The sequence below is a fragment of the Chroicocephalus ridibundus genome, chromosome 4, assembly GCF_963924245.1.
Source record: "Chroicocephalus ridibundus chromosome 4, bChrRid1.1, whole genome shotgun sequence".
Lineage (NCBI taxonomy): Eukaryota > Metazoa > Chordata > Aves > Charadriiformes > Laridae > Chroicocephalus > Chroicocephalus ridibundus.
The window spans coordinates 61,929,125-61,955,253 of record NC_086287.1 but is presented as its reverse complement, the minus strand read 5'-3'; the positions used below and the strand labels follow the sequence as shown (position 1 = coordinate 61,955,253).

At 56.8% G+C, this 26,129-nt stretch overlaps 5 protein-coding genes across 5 annotated transcripts; all 5 read right to left on the bottom strand.

Moving 5' to 3' along the window:
- Positions 1–348: 348 nt before the first annotated feature.
- Positions 349–2,509, bottom strand: LOC134514851 (inositol 1,4,5-trisphosphate receptor-interacting protein-like 1). The gene is made up of 2 exons (XM_063333167.1): positions 2,488–2,509; positions 349–1,775 (listed from the first exon to the last, which is right to left on the bottom strand). Exons 1-2 carry the CDS (start codon positions 2,507–2,509, stop codon positions 349–351), a joined length of 1,449 nt encoding a protein of 482 aa, XP_063189237.1.
- A 7,255-nt stretch (positions 2,510–9,764) lies between these two features.
- Positions 9,765–11,252, bottom strand: LOC134514850 (inositol 1,4,5-trisphosphate receptor-interacting protein-like 1). Its single transcript, XM_063333166.1, has one exon. It carries the CDS (start codon positions 11,250–11,252, stop codon positions 9,765–9,767), a length of 1,488 nt encoding a protein of 495 aa, XP_063189236.1.
- Positions 11,253–14,327: 3,075 nt separating this feature from the next.
- On the bottom strand, positions 14,328–15,815 carry LOC134514849 (inositol 1,4,5-trisphosphate receptor-interacting protein-like 1). The gene has a single exon (XM_063333165.1). It carries the CDS (start codon positions 15,813–15,815, stop codon positions 14,328–14,330), a length of 1,488 nt encoding a protein of 495 aa, XP_063189235.1.
- A 3,075-nt stretch (positions 15,816–18,890) lies between these two features.
- Positions 18,891–21,083, bottom strand: LOC134514848 (inositol 1,4,5-trisphosphate receptor-interacting protein-like 1). Its single transcript, XM_063333164.1, has 2 exons — positions 21,023–21,083; positions 18,891–20,317 (listed from the first exon to the last, which is right to left on the bottom strand). Exons 1-2 carry the CDS (start codon positions 21,081–21,083, stop codon positions 18,891–18,893), a joined length of 1,488 nt encoding a protein of 495 aa, XP_063189234.1.
- Positions 21,084–23,452: 2,369 nt separating this feature from the next.
- Positions 23,453–24,940, bottom strand: LOC134514847 (inositol 1,4,5-trisphosphate receptor-interacting protein-like 1). Its single transcript, XM_063333163.1, has one exon. It carries the CDS (start codon positions 24,938–24,940, stop codon positions 23,453–23,455), a length of 1,488 nt encoding a protein of 495 aa, XP_063189233.1.
- Between the last annotated feature and the right edge of the window lie 1,189 nt (positions 24,941–26,129).

The window sequence follows — 26,129 nt, the reverse complement described above, 5'->3', positions numbered from 1 at the left end:
TCCTTGCGGAGCCACACAGGCAATGTGCCCAGCTGTGGAGGGTGACAAATTATTCCCATTGCCCCAACGCGGGAGGGGGAGCCTTAGCTAGGGAATCAGTGCAACCAGAGCCCACCCCACCAGCTCTTCAGCAAATGCTCCCCACCTCTGGGGCAGCTGAGCAGCCAGCACCCTATGCCCGGGTTCTCCAAAAAGCTGATGCAAACTCACTCAGAGATGCAGCTGTTGTTCAAACACACCGTTTATTGACAACTTTGTACAAAATAAAGCTTCCAGAAGGAAGGGATGCTCTCGAAGAGGTGCGGGCAGTCTAGGGGACACAAACAGAGCTCTGTCTGTGAAGACCTTTCAGACGCCAAAGACCTGCAGTCTTGTGAGCCGATCTTGCAGTTCCTCAAACTCACGCCATGCCTTGGCATGGGCAGCTGGGTCCTGCACCAGGCACTGGAAGAGGTTGATCGGCTCAGCTGCTTGGAAGGCTGCGGGCAAGATGATGTCCTCAGGCATGTTCTCATTCCCGAAGAAGAAGTGGTCCAGGCGTTTCTCCTCCAAGCAGCCATGCAGGTAGCACATAATATCCTGCAGCCGCATCATGAAGTCCCACCTGCCCCAGCTTGACGGGGGTATGGTGTTGAGGAGGTGCATGACAACCGTCTTCCAAGTATAGGAGGAAAAGCCTGCGCTCACAAGCATACTGGCACAGAGCTGCAGGCAGTTGAGGTAGAGGGTGTCACGCGGGGCCTGCCTGGCCATGCACCTGAAGAACTTTGCCTCTGCCACAGCGTAGGTCTCTGCCCAAGTTGTGCTTGGGGTGAAGATGGCCTCTGTAGTCTGGCTGCTGAGGAAAATGTCCGAGTTGCCTTGCTGCACCCCAAACACCATCTCAACCAAGAGGGATCTCCCAGAGGCATTTGTCAGCTGCAGCTTGCAGGAGCGGCTGGAAGGCAGCATCTCCATACTGTAGTGACGCGACTGAGTCATCTCCCCCCAGGCTGAGATCACCAAGTTCTGAAACCAGCGGGCAATTTTCTGCGCATCGAGGTAGAAGCCGGTGCAGAAGGTGCTTAGGAGGGTGGAATCCAGATTTCTCTGCAGCGCTTCCTCAGGGTGGTGGAGGAAGCACAGCATGTCCTCCACACATTGGTCCCTCGTGCAGGTGCACTCCAGCTCCACACGGACGCAGTTCTTTGCCGGCATCTGCCCTGCGGTGCCCAGCTCCAAGTGGAAGGCATGGCCATGGGGAGGCTTCAGGGGCACGAGCAGGCGGTAGACAGCATCATGCCCAGCGGGACTCCAACCTGCAAAGGTGCTGCCCACCCCGATGGCTGGCTGCAGCACCGGGAAGAAACTATTTGACAGGCGTTCTTGCAAGACAACCAGGACGTCGCCCACCAGCTCTTCCACCACCTGTCTCCCGTAGGCCATGCTCTCCACTGAACACCAGATGCGCTTTGCAAAAATCCTTGTCATCAGAGGATGCCCCTCATCATCAGAATCTTCTCCACTTCCTTCCTCCTCCAGCTCTGTGCTGCTGCTGCTGGAGCTCTTCTCTTCATCACTGCTGTCTGGCCGTTGGCTCCTTTTCCAGAGCCAGCAGCAGAGCCCGAAGAACAGGTCAGCAATCGCCCAGCACTGCAACTGCTGCAAGGCAGCAAAGGCCAGGGCTCCCCAGTCCAAGCTGCTCCACTCATGCTCCTGCAGCAGCTGAGTCGTCTCCACATGCCGCTGCACGCACTCATGCTTGCTGTCATCCCGCTCATTGCCAAACAGGAAAACTTCCAGCAGGAGCTGGAAGATGCTTTGCACAAGCCAGGCGAGGACCATTTTTGCAGCCATAGCCTGTAGGAGTAGAGAGAGAAGGGGTTCAGTGGGGCTGGGAGGGAGGGAGCTGGCGGCGGGGGAAATGGGGATGGGAGCCGGAGGAAGATGGGGGCAGGCAGGGGAGGGGACGAGGCAGCGGGGAGGCAGCAAGGCCTATGCCCAGCCCAGGGGCCAGTGGCTGGGCCCTCGATGCTGGGTGAGAACCCACCCCGCGGGGGCCGGCGTTTCTGCCCCGGCCCTGGTCCAGCCCAGCCTCCCCCCGCCAGCCCACTCACCGCTAGCCCAGGCCGTACTGGGGCAGCGCTGCTGCTGGCGCCTTTTATAGCTGCCCCCCATTGTGACGCGTCCCCTGTGGTGTCCCATGCCACAGAGCGCATCACAGGCCGGCAGCCAGCCCCGCCCTTGGGCACCCCCCCGGCTCAGTGACAGCTTTTTGTAGTAAATGTGAGTGTGTTTTAAGAGGATTGGATGGTGAGGTGCAATCGGTCATTTACTGCATGGAGGGCAGGGTCAGTCAGAACTGTGAGGGAGAGCCTCCCGTTGAGTCAGGAGGTTCAGAGAGGACCCTCTTGCTTTCCAGACTCCTTCTCAGAGAGGAGTCCAGGGGCAGCTGGATCCAGTGCTAGTCCCAGGCTTGCTCAAGGGTTTATGTCTACAGGATGATACCTGCGCAATCAGTCCTTTCCATGACTTAGCTACGATCTCAAAGTTTAGCATGCTATTAGTCACTTACCCAGGATCTGTTGTGGCAAGGAATCTGCATCTTGAGAAGTAATCTTGAGAGGCGTCCCTACTCAAGGTAGCCTGCTGCCATGCAGGAGAGCTCCAAGGGCTCCTGGGCTGTTGACTAGTTACAGGGGTAAGATGCTTGCGCTCTAGTCCTATTTGCACATTGGCCACAGTACCGGCATTGCTCAAGTTTGCCCTTGGCTATTGTGTTGTTATCGGACTCCCCAAAACCACCTTTGAGCCCTGGATGCCGCCATCACGACCAGGTGCACCCACTGTGACCACCACGGCTGGTTATCTCTTGGGCAGGGACATAGAATCATAGAATCATAGAATTGTTGAGGTTGGAAGGGACCTTTAAGATCATCGAGTCCAACCTTTAGCCTACCCTGACAAGAGCCACTTCTAAACCATGTCCCTCAGTGCCCCATCTACCCTTTTTTTAAACACCTCCAGAGATGGTGAATCCACTACCTCCCTGGGCAGCCTATTCCAATCTTTAATAACCCTTTCAGTGAAAAAATGTCTCCTAATATCCAATCTAAACCTCCCCTGACGTAACTTGAACCCGTTTCCCCTCGTCCTATCACTTGTCACCAGGGAGAAGAGGTCAGCCCCCATCTCTCTACAACCTCCTTTCAGGTAGTTGTAGAGGGTGATAAGGTCTCCCCTCAGCCTCCTCTTCTCCAGGCTAAACAACCCCAGCTCCCTCAGTCGTTCTTCATAAGGTTTGTCCTCCAGACCCCTCACCAGCTTTGTAGCCCTTCTCTGGACACGCTCCAACACCTCAATGTCCCTCTTGTAGCGAGGGGCCCAAAACTGAACGCAGTACTCGAGGTGGGGCCTCACCAGTGCCGAGTACAGGGGGATGATCACTTCCCTAGTCCGGCTCACCACACTATTCCTGATACAGGCTAGGATGCTGTTGGCCTTCTTGGCCACCTGGGCACACTGCTGGCTCATATTCAGCCGGCTGTCAACCAACACTCCCAAGTCCTTTTCTGTCGAGCTGCTTTCAAGCCATTCTGCCCCAATCCTGTAGCACTGCATGGGGTTGTTGTGACCCAAGTGCAGGACCCGGCACTTGGCCTTGTTGAACCTCATACCATTGGTCACAGCCCATTGGTCCAGCCTGTCCAGATCCCTCTGCAGAGCTAACCTACCCTCAAGCAGATCAACACGCCCGCCCAGTTTAGTGTCATCTGCGAACTTACTGAGGGTGCATTCAATCCCTTCATCCAGATCATTGATAAAGATATTAAAGAGAACCGGCCCCAGCACCGAGCCCTGGGGGACACCACTTGTGACCGGACACCAACTGGATTTAACTCCATTTACCACCACTCTCTGGGCACGGCCATCCAGCCAGTTTTTTACCCAGCGAAGAGTACACCTGTCCAGGCCATGAGCAGCCAGTTTCTCCAGGAGAATGCTGTGGGAAACAGTGTCAAAAGCTTTGCAAAAATCCAAGTAGATAACATCCACAGCTTTTCCCTCATCCACTAAGTGGGTCACCTTATCATAGAAGGATATTAGGTTTGATAGGCATGACCTGCCCTTCACAAACCCATGCTGACTGGGCCTGATCACCCTGTTCTCCTGCATGTGCCGTGTAATGGCACTGAGGAGGATCTGTTCCATGACCTTCCCAGGCACCGAGGTCAGACTGACTGGCCTGTAGTTCCCCGGATCCTCCTTCCGGCCCTTCTTGTGGATGGGTGTCACATTTGCTAACCTCCAGTCAGCTGGGACCTCCCTGGTTGTCCAGGACTGCTCATAAATGATACCAAGTGGCCCGGCGAGCACCTCCGCCAGCTCTTTCAATACCCTTGGGTGGATCCCATCCGGCCCCATAGATTTGTTCACCTCCAGGTGCTGAAGCAGGTCCCTCACCATTTCCCTTTGGATTAGAGGGGCTTCATTCTGCTCCCCATCCCTGTCTTCTAGTTCAGGGGTCTGGGTGCTCAGGGAACAACTGGTCCTACTGCTGAAGACTGAGGCAAAGACTTCATTAAGTACCTCAGCCTTTTCCTCATCCTTGGTCACTATGTTGCCGGCCCCATCTACTAGAGGACAGAGATAATCCTTAGTCCTCTTCCTATTGCTGATATATTTATAGAAGCTTTTTTTGTTGTCCTTGACAACAGAAGCCAGGTTTAGCTCCAGCTGGGCTTTAGCCCTCCTGATTTTTTCCCTACATAGCTTAACTACCTCTTTGTAGTCGTCTTGAGTGGCCTGCCCTTCCTTCCAGAGGCCATAGATCCTCTTTTTTTCCCGAAGTTGTAACACTAGCTCCCTGTTTAGCCAGGCCGGCCTTTTTCCCCGACGGCTTGTCTTCTGGCACATGGGGACAGCCTGCTCCTGCGCCTTTAAGACTTCCTTCTTGAAAATCATCCAGGCTTCCTGGGCTCCTTTGCCCTGGAGGACTGCCTCCCAGGGGACTTTGTCAACCAGGCTCCTGAAAAGCCCAAAGTCCGCCCTCCGGAAGTCCAAGGTAGCAGTTCTGCTGACCCCTCTCCTTGCTTCTCGCAGAATTGAAAACTCTATCATTTCATGGTCACTGTTCCCAAGACAGCCTCCAACCTTCACATCGCCCACAAGACCTTCCCTATTTACAAACAACAGATCCAGCAGGGCACCTTCCCTAGTTGGCTCTCTCACTAGCTGTGTCAGGAAGTTATCCCCAGCACATTCCAGGAACCTTCTAGACTGTTCCCTCCCTGCTGTATTGTATTCCCAGCAGATGTCCGGCAAATTGAAGTCCCCCACGAGGACAAGAGCTCGCGATCTTGAGACTTCTCCCAGCCGTTTATAGAATATTTCATCTGCCTCCTCATCCTGATTGGGCGGTCTATAACAGACTCCTACTACAATATCCGCCTTGTTAGCCCTGCCCCTGATTCTTACCCATAAACACTCAACCCCATTATCACCATCATTAAGTTCAAAGCATTCGTAACACTCCTTAACATACAGGGCCACACCCCCGCCTCTCCTTGCTTGCCTATCCTTCCTGAAGAGCCTATAGGCATCCATGGCAGCACTATAGCTATGTGAGTCATCCCACCACGTTTCTGTGATGGCGACTACATCATAGCTTCCCTGCTGCACGATGGCCTCCAGCTCGTCCTGCTTATTCCCCATGCTGCGTGCATTAGTGTAGATGCACTTCAGTTGGGTTAATTGTCCTGCCACTTTCTTGGGGGGACAGGCCCTGATTTGCACCTGGTCATTCTCGGACACTACCGTAGTTACCAAATTATCACTACTCCTTGCGTCTATGCTGCCACACAATTCACTATCCCCCACCATCGCTGAGGCAGGCTGCAAGACCTTGCTGTCACTTATACCCATGAGCACTGCTATGTTGCTCCCAGGCACCACTTTTGTGATCCTGGTTTCGTCCCCATCCCCCATCAAACCTAGTTTAAAGCCTTATGGATAAGCCCTGCTAATTCTTGTCCCAGTCTCTTTCTTCCCCTTCGGGTTAGGCTTCCCCCGCCTGATGCCAGCATGCCTGGTTTCCTGTAGATCAGCCCATGTTCAAAAAAGCCAAAGTCCTGCCGGACGCACCAGTCGCGGAGCCAGGAGTTAATTTGCTGGCTCCTCCTATTTATCCCCTCGTCTACCCCTGCAAATGATGGGATAGAGGAGAACACTATTTGTGCTCCCGATCCCTTAACCAGCCGTCCCAGGGCCCTAAAGTCATTCTTCATTGCCCTCAGACTTCTGGTACCTACTTCGTCACTGCCTACCTGAAATATCAGTAGCGGATAGTAATCTGATGACTGGACCAGGGAAGGGAGTTTCCTCCGTATGTCCTTAATTCTGGCCCCAGGGAGGCAGCTGACTTCCCTGTGGGATGGGTCCGGTCTACAGATAGGACCCTCTGTTCCTCTCAGAAGGGAGTCACCTACTACAATAACCCTTCTTTCTTTCTTTGTTGAGGACGTCCTGAGGCGTGGGGGTGAGTGACGAGCACTGTGCATTTCACTGGATGGATCAGCTCCTCCATCCTCAATCGCCTGGTCCTCAATTTCCAGAGCCTCATACCTATTACGTAAGGGCAGTTGGGATGGTGACGGGGGCCGTGAGAGGTTTCGCTTACCTCTCCGAGGAGGGATCTGACACCACTCCCCCTTATCCCTTGAGTCCTCTCCTTCTGCCTGGTGACAGGAGGGAAGTGGGTCATCCACTTCTGATAGAGCCTCTTCCTGCTGCCTTTGCCTCAGGGTATGGCTCCACCAATCTATTTCGTTTTCATAGTTCCTAATACTTCTTAACCTTTCTACCTCTTCCTTCAGTTCAACCACCTTCTTGAGCAGATCATTTACTTGATCGCACCGTATGCACACAGTGTCCCTGGAACCCTGTGGGAGCAGTGCCAGACTCAGGCATTCATTACAGCCCGAGACCTGCACAGCCACATGCTTGCAGAGGAGCTCAGTCTGAGTTCCCATGTTTTTCCTCGCAGAAGCTTTTGACTGTTTTGCGGCCATGTTCTTTTCTCGTACCGGGAGATGGAGGATCTCTGCTGTTTGCTTCCCTCGCGCCCTGAGCCGGTGCCCTTGCACGCCGATGTTCCTCTGCTTGTGGTTGCCCAGCTTCTGCTTACCTTGTTCGTTCGCTCGCACTGCGGTGCCGCCCTGGGTGACCCACGCAGGCTACCTGCGTGCTGGGTGCGCAGCAGCAGGCCGCTGCGCTCCGGGACCGCCCGTTTAGAGCTGCCACGTGTGACGCTGACTCTGCCCCTGCCGCGTCAGCAGCCCGCCCCCGAGCTGCCGGTTTCGGCACGAGCTAGCCGCCTTTCCTGGCTACAAGAGCCCTCGAAAGAGCCCTCGAAAGAGCCCTCAAAAGAGCCCTTTGCCGGCCTTATCTGCCGCGATCCCCTTCCCCAGTGAGGCCTTACCTGCACTGAAGCTGGTCTCCACGGCGACTGACCGTTGGCGTGTTTACAGCTCGTTTAGAGCTGCCGCGTGTGACGCTGACTCCGCCCCTGCCGCGTCAGCAGCCCGCCCCCGAGCTGCCGGTTTCGGCACGAGCTAGCCGCCTTTCCTGGCTACAAGAGCCCTCGAAAGAGCCCTCAAAAGAGCCCTTTGCCGGCCTTATCCGCCGCGATCCCCTTCCCCAGTGAGGCCTTACCTGCACTGAAGCTGGTCTCCACGGCGACATGGGAGATAAAGGTCCGGTTGGCACCTGGCGGGGAGCACACCATCACAGAAGCACCCCCAAACCCTTAGCAAACATAGAATGGGGCATTGTGGCCCGTGGATGCTTTGCTTGCTCCTTGAGATCCCGTCCCATCCCCTGCCCTGGATTCTCCAGTCCCGGACTTTCATGTCTGCCTCCTAGCCCCTCTACCACCTCTGTGAAACTCTCCCCTTGTCTGGCATCAGAGAGAAGGAGCTGTAGCCAGACCTGCCCCAGGGTGGTTCAGATCAAGACAGAAGGAGATGGATGGTGATGGCCACAGAATTAGAGCTGCTTTGTAAATTGTAGTATGCGTGTGTTGAGCAGGGATTCGTCAAACCATGTTGTAGCTCACCACCAGAGAAAGGCAGAAGAACCTTGTGTATAACCGCATTCAGGGTGCGCCAATTTGAATGGGAGACCTCATACGCATGAATCAAGAATTACTCTTGAAAGTCTATACTTTGCATCCCAGCCTCTCTTCTGGCTTGGCACGGGCCAGTTGTGGAGGTTTCTGAACACTTCCCAGGGTTGCAAGTTGCCACGGGGACAGCCGGCACCAGCCGAGCCGACCTGCCAGTCCCTCCCACGCACAGCCCAAGGGTGTCAGGAGCACAGAAACGCCCTCAAACACGCCAAGGCTATCTCGCAAGCCTGAGATCTCCCGGCAGCGGAGGGAACTGTGTGTGTTGTGCAGAGACCCTTGCGAAGCAGTATCTTCCACGCTGTGGCCGGCTTTCAGTGGCTGAACCCCGTCTGCGGGACGAGTTGCCCCCAACGCGACTGAGTTCCAGCACGGAGCTTCATGGCGACAGCACAGACTGCCGGTTCGGGTGGCTCGTTGATCCAAGCCAGTGGTGAAGGTGGCCGCTGCCCTAGAAGGCACATCAGCAGTGTACCACGGGCAGCGATGGCTTGGGCAGACACTCGGTGACTCGCTGCACCTCTGGCTACACCCTGGGGCGGTGCTTCTGAGAGGAGCTGGCATTTTGCTCTCAGATTGGGCTCGGAGGAGAAGCTCAGAGCCCGGGGCCAGGAGAGACAGACAGCAGAGCTGGCCCCAACTAGGTCTGCTGTGATAAAAGGCAAGAGTTGGTTTTAAAACAGCACGGCCCTCGCAGAGCCCGGAAAAGCCGCGTCCCTTGGGCTCATGGGCACCGGGCATCCGTTGGGCCTCTTTAGCCTTCTTTCAACGTAGGCAGTTCTTTTGATGTGGCAATTACTGAAGGTCTAGCAAATCTTCACCCACAGACCATCCTTGGATTTCCACTAGAGGTGTCCCAAAGGCAGGGATGAGTGCAGCTCTCCTGCCACACAGCTGCCCCCAGGCCACTGCTTCTCAAAACCGTGGCACGGACTTCGCCAGTGCATGCCTGGAATTGGAGGCATCTCAAAAGCTTTCTTTAACCTTGCTGCATGTGTTAAGTCTCCTGTGTTCAAGTGGTGGGAACCTGAGCATGAGGTGACGAGAGGGTGTGGAGCATGAGTCTCATGCTGGTACAGGAGCCAGAGCCGCCAGGGCCCCGCTCTGCCGTCGTGGCACTTGTCCCCCGTGCAAAGGGCTCCCCACTCGGCCCGCGTCATTCCCACCTCGCTGGGGTCACCCGAGGGCAATGCTATGGCGCTCCCAGGGCTTGCTTTGTGTATGGCTCCCAAGGAAGCCACGTCAGGCTCCCTCCTTGCGGAGCCACACAGGCAATGTGCCCAGCTGTGGAGGGTGACAAATTATTCCCATTGCCCCAACGCGGGAGGGGGAGCCTTAGCTAGGGAATCAGTGCAACCAGAGCCCACCCCACCAGCTCTTCAGCAAATGCTCCCCACCTCTGGGGCAGCTGAGCAGCCAGCACCCTATGCCCGGGTTCTCCAAAAAGCTGATGCAAACTCACTCAGAGATGCAGCTGTTGTTCAAACACACCGTTTATTGACAACTTTGTACAAAATAAAGCTTCCAGAAGGAAGGGATGCTCTCGAAGAGGTGCGGGCAGTCTAGGGGACACAAACAGAGCTCTGTCTGTGAAGACCTTTCAGACGCCAAAGACCTGCAGTCTTGTGAGCCGATCTTGCAGTTCCTCAAACTCACGCCATGCCTTGGCATGGGCAGCTGGGTCCTGCACCAGGCACTGGAAGAGGTTGATCGGCTCAGCTGCTTGGAAGGCTGCGGGCAAGATGATGTCCTCAGGCATGTTCTCATTCCCGAAGAAGAAGTGGTCCAGGCGTTTCTCCTCCAAGCAGCCATGCAGGTAGCACATAATATCCTGCAGCCGCATCATGAAGTCCCACCTGCCCCAGCTTGACGGGGGTATGGTGTTGAGGAGGTGCATGACAACCGTCTTCCAAGTATAGGAGGAAAAGCCTGCGCTCACAAGCATACTGGCACAGAGCTGCAGGCAGTTGAGGTGGAGGGTGTCACGCGGGGCCTGCCTGGCCATGCACCTGAAGAACTTTGCCTCTGCCACAGCGTAGGTCTCTGCCCAAGTTGTGCTTGGGGTGAAGATGGCCTCTGTAGTCTGGCTGCTGAGGAAAATGTCCGAGTTGCCTTGCTGCACCCCAAACACCATCTCAACCAAGAGGGATCTCCCAGAGGCATTTGTCAGCTGCAGCTTGCAGGAGCGGCTGGAAGGCAGCATCTCCATACTGTAGTGACGCGACTGAGTCATCTCCCCCCAGGCTGAGATCACCAAGTTCTGAAACCAGCGGGCAATTTTCTGCGCATCGAGGTAGAAGCCGGTGCAGAAGGTGCTTAGGAGGGTGGAATCCAGATTTCTCTGCAGCGCTTCCTCAGGGTGGTGGAGGAAGCACAGCATGTCCTCCACACATTGGTCCCTCGTGCAGGTGCACTCCAGCTCCACACGGACGCAGTTCTTTGCCGGCATCTGCCCTGCGGTGCCCAGCTCCAAGTGGAAGGCATGGCCATGGGGAGGCTTCAGGGGCACGAGCAGGCGGTAGACAGCATCATGCCCAGCAGGACTCCAACCTGCAAAGGTGCTGCCCACCCCGATGGCTGGCTGCAGCACCGGGAAGAAACTATTTGACAGGCGTTCTTGCAAGACAACCAGGACGTCGCCCACCAGCTCTTCCACCACCTGTCTCCCGTAGGCCATGCTCTCCACTGAACACCAGATGCGCTTTGCAAAAATCCTTGTCATCAGAGGATGCCCCTCATCATCAGAATCTTCTCCACTTCCTTCCTCCTCCAGCTCTGTGCTGCTGCTGCTGGAGCTCTTCTCTTCATCACTGCTGTCTGGCCGTTGGCTCCTTTTCCAGAGCCAGCAGCAGAGCCCGAAGAACAGGTCAGCAATCACCCAGCACTGCAACTGCTGCAAGGCAGCAAAGGCCAGGGCTCCCCAGTCCAAGCTGCTCCACTCATGCTCCTGCAGCAGCTGAGTCGTCTCCACATGCCGCTGCACGCACTCATGCTTGCTGTCATCCCGCTCATTGCCAAACAGGAAAACTTCCAGCAGGAGCTGGAAGATGCTTTGCACAAGCCAGGCGAGGACCATTTTTGCAGCCATAGCCTGTAGGAGTAGAGAGAGAAGGGGTTCAGTGGGGCTGGGAGGGAGGGAGCTGGCGGCGGGGGAAATGGGGATGGGAGCCGGAGGAAGATGGGGGCAGGCAGGGGAGGGGACGAGGCAGCGGGGAGGCAGCAAGGCCTGTGCCCAGCCCAGGGGCCAGTGGCTGGGCCCTCGATACTGGGTGAGAACCCACCCCGCGGGGGCCGGCGTTTCTGCCCCGGCCCTGGTCCAGCCCAGCCTCCCCCCGCCAGCCCACTCACCGCTAGCCCAGGCCGTACTGGGGCAGCGCTGCTGCTGGCGCCTTTTATAGCTGCCCCCCATTGTGACGCATCCCCTGTGGTGTCCCATGCCACAGAGCGCATCACAGGCCGGCAGCCAGCCCCGCCCTTGGGCACCCCCCACCCCGGCTCAGTGACAGCTTTTTGTAGTAAATGTGAGTGTGTTTTAAGAGGATTGGATGGTGAGGTGCAATCGGTCATTTACTGCATGGAGGGCAGGGTCAGTCAGAACTGTGAGGGAGAGCCTCCCGTTGAGTCAGGAGGTTCAGAGAGGACCCTCTTGCTTTCCAGACTCCTTCTCAGAGAGGAGTCCAGGGGCAGCTGGATCCAGTGCTAGTCCCAGGCTTGCTCAAGGGTTTATGTCTACAGGATGATACCTGCGCAATCAGTCCTTTCCGTGACTTAGCTACGATCTCAAAGTTTAGCATGCTATTAGTCACTTACCCAGGATCTGTTGTGGCAAGGAATCTGCATCTTGAGAAGTAATCTTGAGAGGCGTCCCTACTCAAGGTAGCCTGCTGCCATGCAGGAGAGCTCCAAGGGCTCCTGGGCTGTTGACTAGTTACAGGGGTAAGATGCTTGCGCTCTAGTCCTATTTGCACATTGGCCACAGTACCGGCATTGCTCAAGTTTGCCCTTGGCTATTGTGTTGTTATCGGACTCCCCAAAACCACCTTTGAGCCCTGGATGCCGCCATCACGACCAGGTGCACCCACTGTGACCACCACAGCTGGTTATCTCTTGGGCAGGGACATGGGAGATAAAGGTCCGGTTGGCACCTGGCGGGGAGCACACCATCACAGAAGCACCCCCAAACCCTTAGGAAACATAAAATGGGGCATTGTGGCCCGTGGATGCTTTGCTTGCTCCTTGAGATCCCGTCCCATCCCCTGCCCTGGATTCTCCAGTCCCGGACTTTCATGTCTGCCTCCTAGCCCCTCTACCACCTCTGTGAAACTCTCCCCTTGTCTGGCATCAGAGAGAAGGAGCTGTAGCCAGACCTGCCCCAGGGTGGTTCAGATCAAGACAGAAGGAGATGGATGGTGATGGCCACAGAATTAGAGCTGCTTTGTAAATTGTAGTATGCGTGTGTTGAGCAGGGATTCGTCAAACCATGTTGTAGCTCACCACCAGAGAAAGGCAGAAGAACCTTGTGTATAACCGCATTCAGGGTGCGCCAATTTGAATGGGAGACCTCATACGCATGAATCAAGAATTACTCTTGAAAGTCTATACTTTGCATCCCAGCCTCTCTTCTGGCTTGGCACGGGCCAGTTGTGGAGGTTTCTGAACACTTCCCAGGGTTGCAAGTTGCCACGGGGACAGCCGGCACCAGCCGAGCCGACCTGCCAGTCCCTCCCACGCACAGCCCAAGGGTGTCAGGAGCACAGAAACGCCCTCAAACACGCCAAGGCTATCTCGCAAGCCTGAGATCTCCCGGCAGCGGAGGGAACTGTGTGTGTTGTGCAGAGACCCTTGCGAAGCAGTATCTCCCACGCTGTGGCCGGCTTTCAGTGGCTGAACCCCGTCTGCGGGACGAGTTGCCCCCAACGCGACTGAGTTCCAGCACGGAGCTTCATGGCGACAGCACAGACTGCCGGTTCGGGTGGCTCGTTGATCCAAGCCAGTGGTGAAGGTGGCCGCTGCCCTAGAAGGCACATCAGCAGTGTACCACGGGCAGCGATGGCTTGGGCAGACACTCAGTGACTCGCTGCACCTCTGGCTACACCCTGGGGCGGTGCTTCTGAGAGGAGCTGGCATTTTGCTCTCAGATTGGGCTCGGAGGAGAAGCTCAGAGCCCGGGGCCAGGAGAGACAGACAGCAGAGCTGGCCCCAACTAGGTCTGCTGTGATAAAAGGCAAGAGTTGGTTTTAAAACAGCACGGCCCTCGCAGAGCCCGGAAAAGCCGCGTCCCTTGGGCTCATGGGCACCGGGCATCCGTTGGGCCTCTTTAGCCTTCTTTCAACGTAGGCAGTTCTTTTGATGTGGCAATTACTGAAGGTCTAGCAAATCTTCACCCACAGACCATCCTTGGATTTCCACTAGAGGTGTCCCAAAGGCAGGGATGAGTGCAGCTCTCCTGCCACACAGCTGCCCCCAGGCCACTGCTTCTCAAAACCGTGGCACGGACTTCGCCAGTGCATGCCTGGAATTGGAGGCATCTCAAAAGCTTTCTTTAACCTTGCTGCATGTGTTAAGTCTCCTGTGTTCAAGTGGTGGGAACCTGAGCATGAGGTGACGAGAGGGTGTGGAGCATGAGTCTCATGCTGGTACAGGAGCCAGAGCCGCCAGGGCCCCGCTCTGCCGTCGTGGCACTTGTCCCCCGTGCAAAGGGCTCCCCACTCGGCCCGCGTCATTCCCACCTCGCTGGGGTCACCCGAGGGCAATGCTATGGCGCTCCCAGGGCTTGCTTTGTGTATGGCTCCCAAGGAAGCCACGTCAGGCTCCCTCCTTGCGGAGCCACACAGGCAATGTGCCCAGCTGTGGAGGGTGACAAATTATTCCCATTGCCCCAACGCGGGAGGGGGAGCCTTAGCTAGGGAATCAGTGCAACCAGAGCCCACCCCACCAGCTCTTCAGCAAATGCTCCCCACCTCTGGGGCAGCTGAGCAGCCAGCACCCTATGCCCGGGTTCTCCAAAAAGCTGATGCAAACTCACTCAGAGATGCAGCTGTTGTTCAAACACACCGTTTATTGACAACTTTGTACAAAATAAAGCTTCCAGAAGGAAGGGATGCTCTCGAAGAGGTGCGGGCAGTCTAGGGGACACAAACAGAGCTCTGTCTGTGAAGACCTTTCAGACGCCAAAGACCTGCAGTCTTGTGAGCCGATCTTGCAGTTCCTCAAACTCACGCCATGCCTTGGCATGGGCAGCTGGGTCCTGCACCAGGCACTGGAAGAGGTTGATCGGCTCAGCTGCTTGGAAGGCTGCGGGCAAGATGATGTCCTCAGGCATGTTCTCATTCCCGAAGAAGAAGTGGTCCAGGCGTTTCTCCTCCAAGCAGCCATGCAGGTAGCACATAATATCCTGCAGCCGCATCATGAAGTCCCACCTGCCCCAGCTTGACGGGGGTATGGTGTTGAGGAGGTGCATGACAACCGTCTTCCAAGTATAGGAGGAAAAGCCTGCGCTCACAAGCATACTGGCACAGAGCTGCAGGCAGTTGAGGTAGAGGGTGTCACGCGGGGCCTGCCTGGCCATGCACCTGAAGAACTTTGCCTCTGCCACAGCGTAGGTCTCTGCCCAAGTTGTGCTTGGGGTGAAGATGGCCTCTGTAGTCTGGCTGCTGAGGAAAATGTCCGAGTTGCCTTGCTGCACCCCAAACACCATCTCAACCAAGAGGGATCTCCCAGAGGCATTTGTCAGCTGCAGCTTGCAGGAGCGGCTGGAAGGCAGCATCTCCATACTGTAGTGACGCGACTGAGTCATCTCCCCCCAGGCTGAGATCACCAAGTTCTGAAACCAGCGGGCAATTTTCTGCGCATCGAGGTAGAAGCCGGTGCAGAAGGTGCTTAGGAGGGTGGAATCCAGATTTCTCTGCAGCGCTTCCTCAGGGTGGTGGAGGAAGCACAGCATGTCCTCCACACATTGGTCCCTCGTGCAGGTGCACTCCAGCTCCACACGGACGCAGTTCTTTGCCGGCATCTGCCCTGCGGTGCCCAGCTCCAAGTGGAAGGCATGGCCATGGGGAGGCTTCAGGGGCACGAGCAGGCGGTAGACAGCATCATGCCCAGCAGGACTCCAACCTGCAAAGGTGCTGCCCACCCCGATGGCTGGCTGCAGCACCGGGAAGAAACTATTTGACAGGCGTTCTTGCAAGACAACCAGGACGTCGCCCACCAGCTCTTCCACCACCTGTCTCCCGTAGGCCATGCTCTCCACTGAACACCAGATGCGCTTTGCAAAAATCCTTGTCATCAGAGGATGCCCCTCATCATCAGAATCTTCTCCACTTCCTTCCTCCTCCAGCTCTGTGCTGCTGCTGCTGGAGCTCTTCTCTTCATCACTGCTGTCTGGCCGTTGGCTCCTTTTCCAGAGCCAGCAGCAGAGCCCGAAGAACAGGTCAGCAATCACCCAGCACTGCAACTGCTGCAAGGCAGCAAAGGCCAGGGCTCCCCAGTCCAAGCTGCTCCACTCATGCTCCTGCAGCAGCTGAGTCGTCTCCACATGCCGCTGCACGCACTCATGCTTGCTGTCATCCCGCTCATTGCCAAACAGGAAAACTTCCAGCAGGAGCTGGAAGATGCTTTGCACAAGCCAGGCGAGGACCATTTTTGCAGCCATAGCCTGTAGGAGTAGAGAGAGAAGGGGTTCAGTGGGGCTGGGAGGGAGGGAGCTGGCGGCGGGGGAAATGGGGATGGGAGCCGGAGGAAGATGGGGGCAGGCAGGGGAGGGGACGAGGCAGCGGGGAGGCAGCAAGGCCTATGCCCAGCCCAGGGGCCAGTGGCTGGGCCCTCGATGCTGGGTGAGAACCCACCCCGCGGGGGCCGGCGTTTCTGCCCCGGCCCTGGTCCAGCCCAGCCTCCCCCCGCCAGCCCACTCACCGCTAGCCCAGGCCGTACTGGGGCAGCGCTGCTGCTGGCGCCTTTTATAGCTGCCCCCCATTGTGACGCGTCCCCTGTGGTGTCCCATGCCACAGAGCGCATCACAGGCCGGCAGCCAGCCTCGCCCTTGGGCACCCCCCACCCCGGCTCAGTGACAGCTTTTTGTAGTAAATGTGAGTGTGTTTTAAGAGGATTGGATGGTGAGGTGCAATCGGTCATTTACTGCATGGAGGGCAGGGTCAGTCAGAACTGTGAGGGAGAGCCTCCCGTTGAGTCAGGAGGTTCAGAGAGGACCCTCTTGCTTTCCAGACTCCTTCTCAGAGAGGAGTCCAGGGGCAGCTGGATCCAGTGCTAGTCCCAGGCTTGCTCAAGGGTTTATGTCTACAGGATGATACCTGCGCAATCAGTCCTTTCCGTGACTTAGCTACGATCTCAAAGTTTAGCATGCTATTAGTCACTTACCCAGGATCTGTTGTGGCAAGGAATCTGCATCTTGAGAAGTAATCTTGAGAGGCGTCCCTACTCAAGGTAGCCTGCTGCCATGCAGGAGAGCTCCAAGGGCTCCTGGGCTGTTGACTAGTTACAGGGGTAAGATGCTTGCGCTCTAGTCCTATTTGCACATTGGCCACAGTACCGGCATTGCTCAAGTTTGCCCTTGGCTATTGTGTTGTTATCGGACTCCCCAAAACCACCTTTGAGCCCTGGATGCCGCCATCACGACCAGGTGCACCCACTGTGACCACCACAGCTGGTTATCTCTTGGGCAGGGACATGGGAGATAAAGGTCCGGTTGGCACCTGGCGGGGAGCACACCATCACAGAAGCACCCCCAAACCCTTAGCAAACATAGAATGGGGCATTGTGGCCCGTGGATGCTTTGCTTGCTCCTTGAGATCCCGTCCCATCCCCTGCCCTGGATTCTCCAGTCCCGGACTTTCATGTCTGCCTCCTAGCCCCTCTACCACCTCTGTGAAACTCTCCCCTTGTCTGGCATCAGAGAGAAGGAGCTGTAGCCAGACCTGCCCCAGGGTGGTTCAGATCAAGACAGAAGGAGATGGATGGTGATGGCCACAGAATTAGAGCTGCTTTGTAAATTGTAGTATGCGTGTGTTGAGCAGGGATTCGTCAAACCATGTTGTAGCTCACCACCAGAGAAAGGCAGAAGAACCTTGTGTATAACCGCATTCAGGGTGCGCCAATTTGAATGGGAGACCTCATACGCATGAATCAAGAATTACTCTTGAAAGTCTATACTTTGCATCCCAGCCTCTCTTCTGGCTTGGCACGGGCCAGTTGTGGAGGTTTCTGAACACTTCCCAGGGTTGCAAGTTGCCACGGGGACAGCCGGCACCAGCCGAGCCGACCTGCCAGTCCCTCCCACGCACAGCCCAAGGGTGTCAGGAGCACAGAAACGCCCTCAAACACGCCAAGGCTATCTCGCAAGCCTGAGATCTCCCGGCAGCGGAGGGAACTGTGTGTGTTGTGCAGAGACCCTTGCGAAGCAGTATCTTCCACGCTGTGGCCGGCTTTCAGTGGCTGAACCCCGTCTGCGGGACGAGTTGCCCCCAACGCGACTGAGTTCCAGCACGGAGCTTCATGGCGACAGCACAGACTGCCGGTTCGGGTGGCTCGTTGATCCAAGCCAGTGGTGAAGGTGGCCGCTGCCCTAGAAGGCACATCAGCAGTGTACCACGGGCAGCGATGGCTTGGGCAGACACTCGGTGACTCGCTGCACCTCTGGCTACACCCTGGGGCGGTGCTTCTGAGAGGAGCTGGCATTTTGCTCTCAGATTGGGCTCGGAGGAGAAGCTCAGAGCCCGGGGCCAGGAGAGACAGACAGCAGAGCTGGCCCCAACTAGGTCTGCTGTGATAAAAGGCAAGAGTTGGTTTTAAAACAGCACGGCCCTCGCAGAGCCCGGAAAAGCCGCGTCCCTTGGGCTCATGGGCACCGGGCATCCGTTGGGCCTCTTTAGCCTTCTTTCAACGTAGGCAGTTCTTTTGATGTGGCAATTACTGAAGGTCTAGCAAATCTTCACCCACAGACCATCCTTGGATTTCCACTAGAGGTGTCCCAAAGGCAGGGATGAGTGCAGCTCTCCTGCCACACAGCTGCCCCCAGGCCACTGCTTCTCAAAACCGTGGCACGGACTTCGCCAGTGCATGCCTGGAATTGGAGGCATCTCAAAAGCTTTCTTTAACCTTGCTGCATGTGTTAAGTCTCCTGTGTTCAAGTGGTGGGAACCTGAGCATGAGGTGACGAGAGGGTGTGGAGCATGAGTCTCATGCTGGTACAGGAGCCAGAGCCGCCAGGGCCCCGCTCTGCCGTCGTGGCACTTGTCCCCCGTGCAAAGGGCTCCCCACTCGGCCCGCGTCATTCCCACCTCGCTGGGGTCACCCGAGGGCAATGCTATGGCGCTCCCAGGGCTTGCTTTGTGTATGGCTCCCAAGGAAGCCACGTCAGGCTCCCTCCTTGCGGAGCCACACAGGCAATGTGCCCAGCTGTGGAGGGTGACAAATTATTCCCATTGCCCCAACGCGGGAGGGGGAGCCTTAGCTAGGGAATCAGTGCAACCAGAGCCCACCCCACCAGCTCTTCAGCAAATGCTCCCCACCTCTGGGGCAGCTGAGCAGCCAGCACCCTATGCCCGGGTTCTCCAAAAAGCTGATGCAAACTCACTCAGAGATGCAGCTGTTGTTCAAACACACCATTTATTGACAACTTTGTACAAAATAAAGCTTCCAGAAGGAAGGGATGCTCTCGAAGAGGTGCGGGCAGTCTAGGGGACACAAACAGAGCTCTGTCTGTGAAGACCTTTCAGACGCCAAAGACCTGCAGTCTTGTGAGCCGATCTTGCAGTTCCTCAAACTCACGCCATGCCTTGGCATGGGCAGCTGGGTCCTGCACCAGGCACTGGAAGAGGTTGATCGGCTCAGCTGCTTGGAAGGCTGCGGGCAAGATGATGTCCTCAGGCATGTTCTCATTCCCGAAGAAGAAGTGGTCCAGGCGTTTCTCCTCCAAGCAGCCATGCAGGTAGCACATAATATCCTGCAGCCGCATCATGAAGTCCCACCTGCCCCAGCTTGACGGGGGTATGGTGTTGAGGAGGTGCATGACAACCGTCTTCCAAGTATAGGAGGAAAAGCCTGCGCTCACAAGCATACTGGCACAGAGCTGCAGGCAGTTGAGGTAGAGGGTGTCACGCGGGGCCTGCCTGGCCATGCACCTGAAGAACTTTGCCTCTGCCACAGCGTAGGTCTCTGCCCAAGTTGTGCTTGGGGTGAAGATGGCCTCTGTAGTCTGGCTGCTGAGGAAAATGTCCGAGTTGCCTTGCTGCACCCCAAACACCATCTCAACCAAGAGGGATCTCCCAGAGGCATTTGTCAGCTGCAGCTTGCAGGAGCGGCTGGAAGGCAGCATCTCCATACTGTAGTGACGCGACTGAGTCATCTCCCCCCAGGCTGAGATCACCAAGTTCTGAAACCAGCGGGCAATTTTCTGCGCATCGAGGTAGAAGCCGGTGCAGAAGGTGCTTAGGAGGGTGGAATCCAGATTTCTCTGCAGCGCTTCCTCAGGGTGGTGGAGGAAGCACAGCATGTCCTCCACACATTGGTCCCTCGTGCAGGTGCACTCCAGCTCCACACGGACGCAGTTCTTTGCCGGCATCTGCCCTGCGGTGCCCAGCTCCAAGTGGAAGGCATGGCCATGGGGAGGCTTCAGGGGCACGAGCAGGCGGTAGACAGCATCATGCCCAGCAGGACTCCAACCTGCAAAGGTGCTGCCCACCCCGATGGCTGGCTGCAGCACCGGGAAGAAACTATTTGACAGGCGTTCTTGCAAGACAACCAGGACGTCGCCCACCAGCTCTTCCACCACCTGTCTCCCGTAGGCCATGCTCTCCACTGAACACCAGATGCGCTTTGCAAAAATCCTTGTCATCAGAGGATGCCCCTCATCATCAGAATCTTCTCCACTTCCTTCCTCCTCCAGCTCTGTGCTGCTGCTGCTGGAGCTCTTCTCTTCATCACTGCTGTCTGGCCGTTGGCTCCTTTTCCAGAGCCAGCAGCAGAGCCCGAAGAACAGGTCAGCAATCGCCCAGCACTGCAACTGCTGCAAGGCAGCAAAGGCCAGGGCTCCCCAGTCCAAGCTGCTCCACTCATGCTCCTGCAGCAGCTGAGTCGTCTCCACATGCCGCTGCACGCACTCATGCTTGCTGTCATCCCGCTCATTGCCAAACAGGAAAACTTCCAGCAGGAGCTGGAAGATGCTTTGCACAAGCCAGGCGAGGACCATTTTTGCAGCCATAGCCTGTAGGAGTAGAGAGAGAAGGGGTTCAGTGGGGCTGGGAGGGAGGGAGCTGGCGGCGGGGGAAATGGGGATGGGAGCCGGAGGGAGCTGGGGGCAGGCAGGGGAGGGGACGAGGCAGCGGGGAGGCAGCAAGGCCTGTGCCCAGCCCAGGGGCCAGTGGCTGGGCCCTCGATGCTGGGTGAGAACCCACCCCGCGGGGGCCGGCGTTTCTGCCCCAGCCCTGGTCCAGCCCAGCCTCCCCCCGCCAGCCCACTCACCGCTAGCCCAGGCCGTACTGGGGCAGCGCTGCTGCTGGCGCCTTTTATAGCTGCCCCCCATTGTGACGCGTCCCCTGTGGTGTCCCATGCCACAGAGCGCATCACAGGCCGGCAGCCAGCCCCGCCCTTGGCACCCCCCACCCCGGCTCAGTGACAGCTTTTTGTAGTAAATGTGAGTGTGTTTTAAGAGGATTGGATGGTGAGGTGCAATCGGTCATTTACTGCATGGAGGGCAGGGTCAGTCAGAACTGTGAGGGAGAGCCTCCCGTTGAGTCAGGAGGTTCAGAGAGGACCCTCTTGCTTTCCAGACTCCTTCTCAGAGAGGAGTCCAGGGGCAGCTGGATCCAGTGCTAGTCCCAGGCTTGCTCAAGGGTTTATGTCTACAGGATGATACCTGCGCAATCAGTCCTTTCCGTGACTTAGCTACGATCTCAAAGTTTAGCATGCTATTAGTCACTTACCCAGGATCTGTTGTGGCAAGGAATCTGCATCTTGAGAAGTAATCTTGAGAGGCGTCCCTACTCAAGGTAGCCTGCTGCCATGCAGGAGAGCTCCAAGGGCTCCTGGGCTGTTGACTAGTTACAGGGGTAAGATGCTTGCGCTCTAGTCCTATTTGCACATTGGCCACAGTACCGGCATTGCTCAAGTTTGCCCTTGGCTATTGTGTTGTTATCGGACTCCCCAAAACCACCTTTGAGCCCTGGATGCCGCCATCACGACCAGGTGCACCCACTGTGACCACCACAGCTGGTTATCTCTTGGGCAGGGACATGGGAGATAAAGGTCCGGTTGGCACCTGGCGGGGAGCACACCATCACAGAAGCACCCCCAAACCCTTAGCAAACATAAAATGGGGCATTGTGGCCCGTGGATGCTTTGCTTGCTCCTTGAGATCCCGTCCCATCCCCTGCCCTGGATTCTCCAGTCCCGGACTTTCATGTCTGCCTCCTAGCCCCTCTACCACCTCTGTGAAACTCTCCCCTTGTCTGGCATCAGAGAGAAGGAGCTGTAGCCAGACCTGCCCCAGGGTGGTTCAGATCAAGACAGAAGGAGATGGATGGTGATGGCCACAGAATTAGAGCTGCTTTGTAAATTGTAGTATGCGTGTGTTGAGCAGGGATTCGTCAAACCATGTTGTAGCTCACCACCAGAGAAAGGCAGAAGAACCTTGTGTATAACCGCATTCAGGGTGCGCCAATTTGAATGGGAGACCTCATACGCATGAATCAAGAATTACTCTTGAAAGTCTATACTTTGCATCCCAGCCTCTCTTCTGGCTTGGCACGGGCCAGTTGTGGAGGTTTCTGAACACTTCCCAGGGTTGCAAGTTGCCACGGGGACAGCCGGCACCAGCCGAGCCGACCTGCCAGTCCCTCCCACGCACAGCCCAAGGGTGTCAGGAGCACAGAAACGCCCTCAAACACGCCAAGGCTATCTCGCAAGCCTGAGATCTCCCGGCAGCGGAGGGAACTGTGTGTGTTGTGCAGAGACCCTTGCGAAGCAGTATCTTCCACGCTGTGGCCGGCTTTCAGTGGCTGAACCCCGTCTGCGGGACGAGTTGCCCCCAACGCGACTGAGTTCCAGCACGGAGCTTCATGGCGACAGCACAGACTGCCGGTTCGGGTGGCTCGTTGATCCAAGCCAGTGGTGAAGGTGGCCGCTGCCCTAGAAGGCACATCAGCAGTGTACCACGGGCAGCGATGGCTTGGGCAGACACTCAGTGACTCGCTGCACCTCTGGCTACACCCTGGGGCGGTGCTTCTGAGAGGAGCTGGCATTTTGCTCTCAGATTGGGCTCGGAGGAGAAGCTCAGAGCCCGGGGCCAGGAGAGACAGACAGCAGAGCTGGCCCCAACTAGGTCTGCTGTGATAAAAGGCAAGAGTTGGTTTTAAAACAGCACGGCCCTCGCAGAGCCCGGAAAAGCCGCGTCCCTTGGGCTCATGGGCACCGGGCATCCGTTGGGCCTCTTTAGCCTTCTTTCAACGTAGGCAGTTCTTTTGATGTGGCAATTACTGAAGGTCTAGCAAATCTTCACCCACAGACCATCCTTGGATTTCCACTAGAGGTGTCCCAAAGGCAGGGATGAGTGCAGCTCTCCTGCCACACAGCTGCCCCCAGGCCACTGCTTCTCAAAACCGTGGCACGGACTTCGCCAGTGCATGCCTGGAATTGGAGGCATCTCAAAAGCTTTCTTTAACCTTGCTGCATGTGTTAAGTCTCCTGTGTTCAAGTGGTGGGAACCTGAGCATGAGGTGACGAGAGGGTGTAGAGCATGAGTCTCATGCTGGTACAGGAGCCAGAGCCGCCAGGGCCCCGCTCTGCCGTCGTGGCACTTGTCCCCCGTGCAAAGGGCTCCCCACTCGGCCCGCGTCATTCCCACCTCGCTGGGGTCACCCGAGGGCAATGCTATGGCGCTCCCAGGGCTTGCTTTGTGTATGGCTCCCAAGGAAGCCACGTCAGGCTCCCTCCTTGCGGAGCCACACAGGCAATGTGCCCAGCTGTGGAGGGTGACAAATTATTCCCATTGCCCCAACGCGGGAGGGGGAGCCTTAGCTAGGGAATCAGTGCAACCAGAGCCCACCCCACCAGCTCTTCAGCAAATGCTCCCCACCTCTGGGGCAGCTGAGCAGCCAGCACCCTATGCCCGGGTTCTCCAAAAAGCTGATGCAAACTCACTCAGAGATGCAGCTGTTGTTCAAACACACCGTTTATTGACAACTTTGTACAAAATAAAGCTTCCAGAAGGAAGGGATGCTCTCGAAGAGGTGCGGGCAGTCTAGGGGACACAAACAGAGCTCTGTCTGTGAAGACCTTTCAGACGCCAAAGACCTGCAGTCTTGTGAGCCGATCTTGCAGTTCCTCAAACTCACGCCATGCCTTGGCATGGGCAGCTGGGTCCTGCACCAGGCACTGGAAGAGGTTGATCGGCTCAGCTGCTTGGAAGGCTGCGGGCAAGATGATGTCCTCAGGCATGTTCTCATTCCCGAAGAAGAAGTGGTCCAGGCGTTTCTCCTCCAAGCAGCCATGCAGGTAGCACATAATATCCTGCAGCCGCATCATGAAGTCCCACCTGCCCCAGCTTGACGGGGGTATGGTGTTGAGGAGGTGCATGACAACCGTCTTCCAAGTATAGGAGGAAAAGCCTGCGCTCACAAGCATACTGGCACAGAGCTGCAGGCAGTTGAGGTAGAGGGTGTCACGCGGGGCCTGCCTGGCCATGCACCTGAAGAACTTTGCCTCTGCCACAGCGTAGGTCTCTGCCCAAGTTGTGCTTGGGGTGAAGATGGCCTCTGTAGTCTGGCTGCTGAGGAAAATGTCCGAGTTGCCTTGCTGCACCCCAAACACCATCTCAACCAAGAGGGATCTCCCAGAGGCATTTGTCAGCTGCAGCTTGCAGGAGCGGCTGGAAGGCAGCATCTCCATACTGTAGTGACGCGACTGAGTCATCTCCCCCCAGGCTGAGATCACCAAGTTCTGAAACCAGCGGGCAATTTTCTGCGCATCGAGGTAGAAGCCGGTGCAGAAGGTGCTTAGGAGGGTGGAATCCAGATTTCTCTGCAGCGCTTCCTCAGGGTGGTGGAGGAAGCACAGCATGTCCTCCACACATTGGTCCCTCGTGCAGGTGCACTCCAGCTCCACACGGACGCAGTTCTTTGCCGGCATCTGCCCTGCGGTGCCCAGCTCCAAGTGGAAGGCATGGCCATGGGGAGGCTTCAGGGGCACGAGCAGGCGGTAGACAGCATCATGCCCAGCGGGACTCCAACCTGCAAAGGTGCTGCCCACCCCGATGGCTGGCTGCAGCACCGGGAAGAAACTATTTGACAGGCGTTCTTGCAAGACAACCAGGACGTCGCCCACCAGCTCTTCCACCACCTGTCTCCCGTAGGCCATGCTCTCCACTGAACACCAGATGCGCTTTGCAAAAATCCTTGTCATCAGAGGATGCCCCTCATCATCAGAATCTTCTCCACTTCCTTCCTCCTCCAGCTCTGTGCTGCTGCTGCTGGAGCTCTTCTCTTCATCACTGCTGTCTGGCCGTTGGCTCCTTTTCCAGAGCCAGCAGCAGAGCCCGAAGAACAGGTCAGCAATCACCCAGCACTGCAACTGCTGCAAGGCAGCAAAGGCCAGGGCTCCCCAGTCCAAGCTGCTCCACTCATGCTCCTGCAGCAGCTGAGTCGTCTCCACATGCCGCTGCACGCACTCATGCTTGCTGTCATCCCGCTCATTGCCAAACAGGAAAACTTCCAGCAGGAGCTGGAAGATGCTTTGCACAAGCCAGGCGAGGACCATTTTTGCAGCCATAGCCTGTAGGAGTAGAGAGAGAAGGGGTTCAGTGGGGCTGGGAGGGAGGGAGCTGGCGGCGGGGGAAATGGGGATGGGAGCCGGAGGAAGATGGGGGCAGGCAGGGGAGGGGACGAGGCAGCGGGGAGGCAGCAAGGCCTATGCCCAGCCCAGGGGCCAGTGGCTGGGCCCTCGATGCTGGGTGAGAACCCACCCCGCGGGGGCCGGCGTTTCTGCCCCGGCCCTGGTCCAGCCCAGCCTCCCCCCGCCAGCCCACTCACCGCTAGCCCAGGCCGTACTGGGGCAGCGCTGCTGCTGGCGCCTTTTATAGCTGCCCCCCATTGTGACGCGTCCCCTGTGGTGTCCCATGCCACAGAGCGCATCACAGGCCGGCAGCCAGCCCCGCCCTTGGGCACCCCCCCGGCTCAGTGACAGCTTTTTGTAGTAAATGTGAGTGTGTTTTAAGAGGATTGGATGGTGAGGTGCAATCGGTCATTTACTGCATGGAGGGCAGGGTCAGTCAGAACTGTGAGGGAGAGCCTCCCGTTGAGTCAGGAGGTTCAGAGAGGACCCTCTTGCTTTCCAGACTCCTTCTCAGAGAGGAGTCCAGGGGCAGCTGGATCCAGTGCTAGTCCCAGGCTTGCTCAAGGGTTTATGTCTACAGGATGATACCTGCGCAATCAGTCCTTTCCATGACTTAGCTACGATCTCAAAGTTTAGCATGCTATTAGTCACTTACCCAGGATCTGTTGTGGCAAGGAATCTGCATCTTGAGAAGTAATCTTGAGAGGCGTCCCTACTCAAGGTAGCCTGCTGCCATGCAGGAGAGCTCCAAGGGCTCCTGGGCTGTTGACTAGTTACAGGGGTAAGATGCTTGCGCTCTAGTCCTATTTGCACATTGGCCACAGTACCGGCATTGCTCAAGTTTGCCCTTGGCTATTGTGTTGTTATCGGACTCCCCAAAACCACCTTTGAGCCCTGGATGCCGCCATCACGACCAGGTGCACCCACTGTGACCACCACAGCTGGTTATCTCTTGGGCAGGGACATGGGAGATAAAGGTCCGGTTGGCACCTGGCGGGGAGCACACCATCACAGAAGCACCCCCAAACCCTTAGCAAACATAGAATGGGGCATTGTGGCCCGTGGATGCTTTGCTTGCTCCTTGAGATCCCGTCCCATCCCCTGCCCTGGATTCTCCAGTCCCGGA

Excerpts from the sequence above, each read along its gene's own strand:
- LOC134514851 (XM_063333167.1), bottom strand. The coding sequence starts at position 2,509 with ATGGAAAGGACTGATTGCGCAG. Across the intron at positions 1,776-2,487 it reads GGAAAGGACTGATTGCGCAG|TTTTCCTGTTTGGCAATGAG; the intron begins GTATCATCCTGT and ends TCCTGCTGGAAG.
- LOC134514850 (XM_063333166.1), bottom strand. The coding sequence starts at position 11,252 with ATGGCTGCAAAAATGGTCCTCGCCTGGCTTGTGCAAAGCATCTTCCAG.
- LOC134514849 (XM_063333165.1), bottom strand. The coding sequence starts at position 15,815 with ATGGCTGCAAAAATGGTCCTCGCCTGGCTTGTGCAAAGCATCTTCCAG.
- LOC134514848 (XM_063333164.1), bottom strand. The coding sequence starts at position 21,083 with ATGCTAAACTTTGAGATCGTAGCTAAGTCACGGAAAGGACTGATTGCG. Across the intron at positions 20,318-21,022 it reads GATTGCGCAGGTATCATCCT|TTTTCCTGTTTGGCAATGAG; the intron begins GTAGACATAAAC and ends TCCTGCTGGAAG.
- LOC134514847 (XM_063333163.1), bottom strand. The coding sequence starts at position 24,940 with ATGGCTGCAAAAATGGTCCTCGCCTGGCTTGTGCAAAGCATCTTCCAG.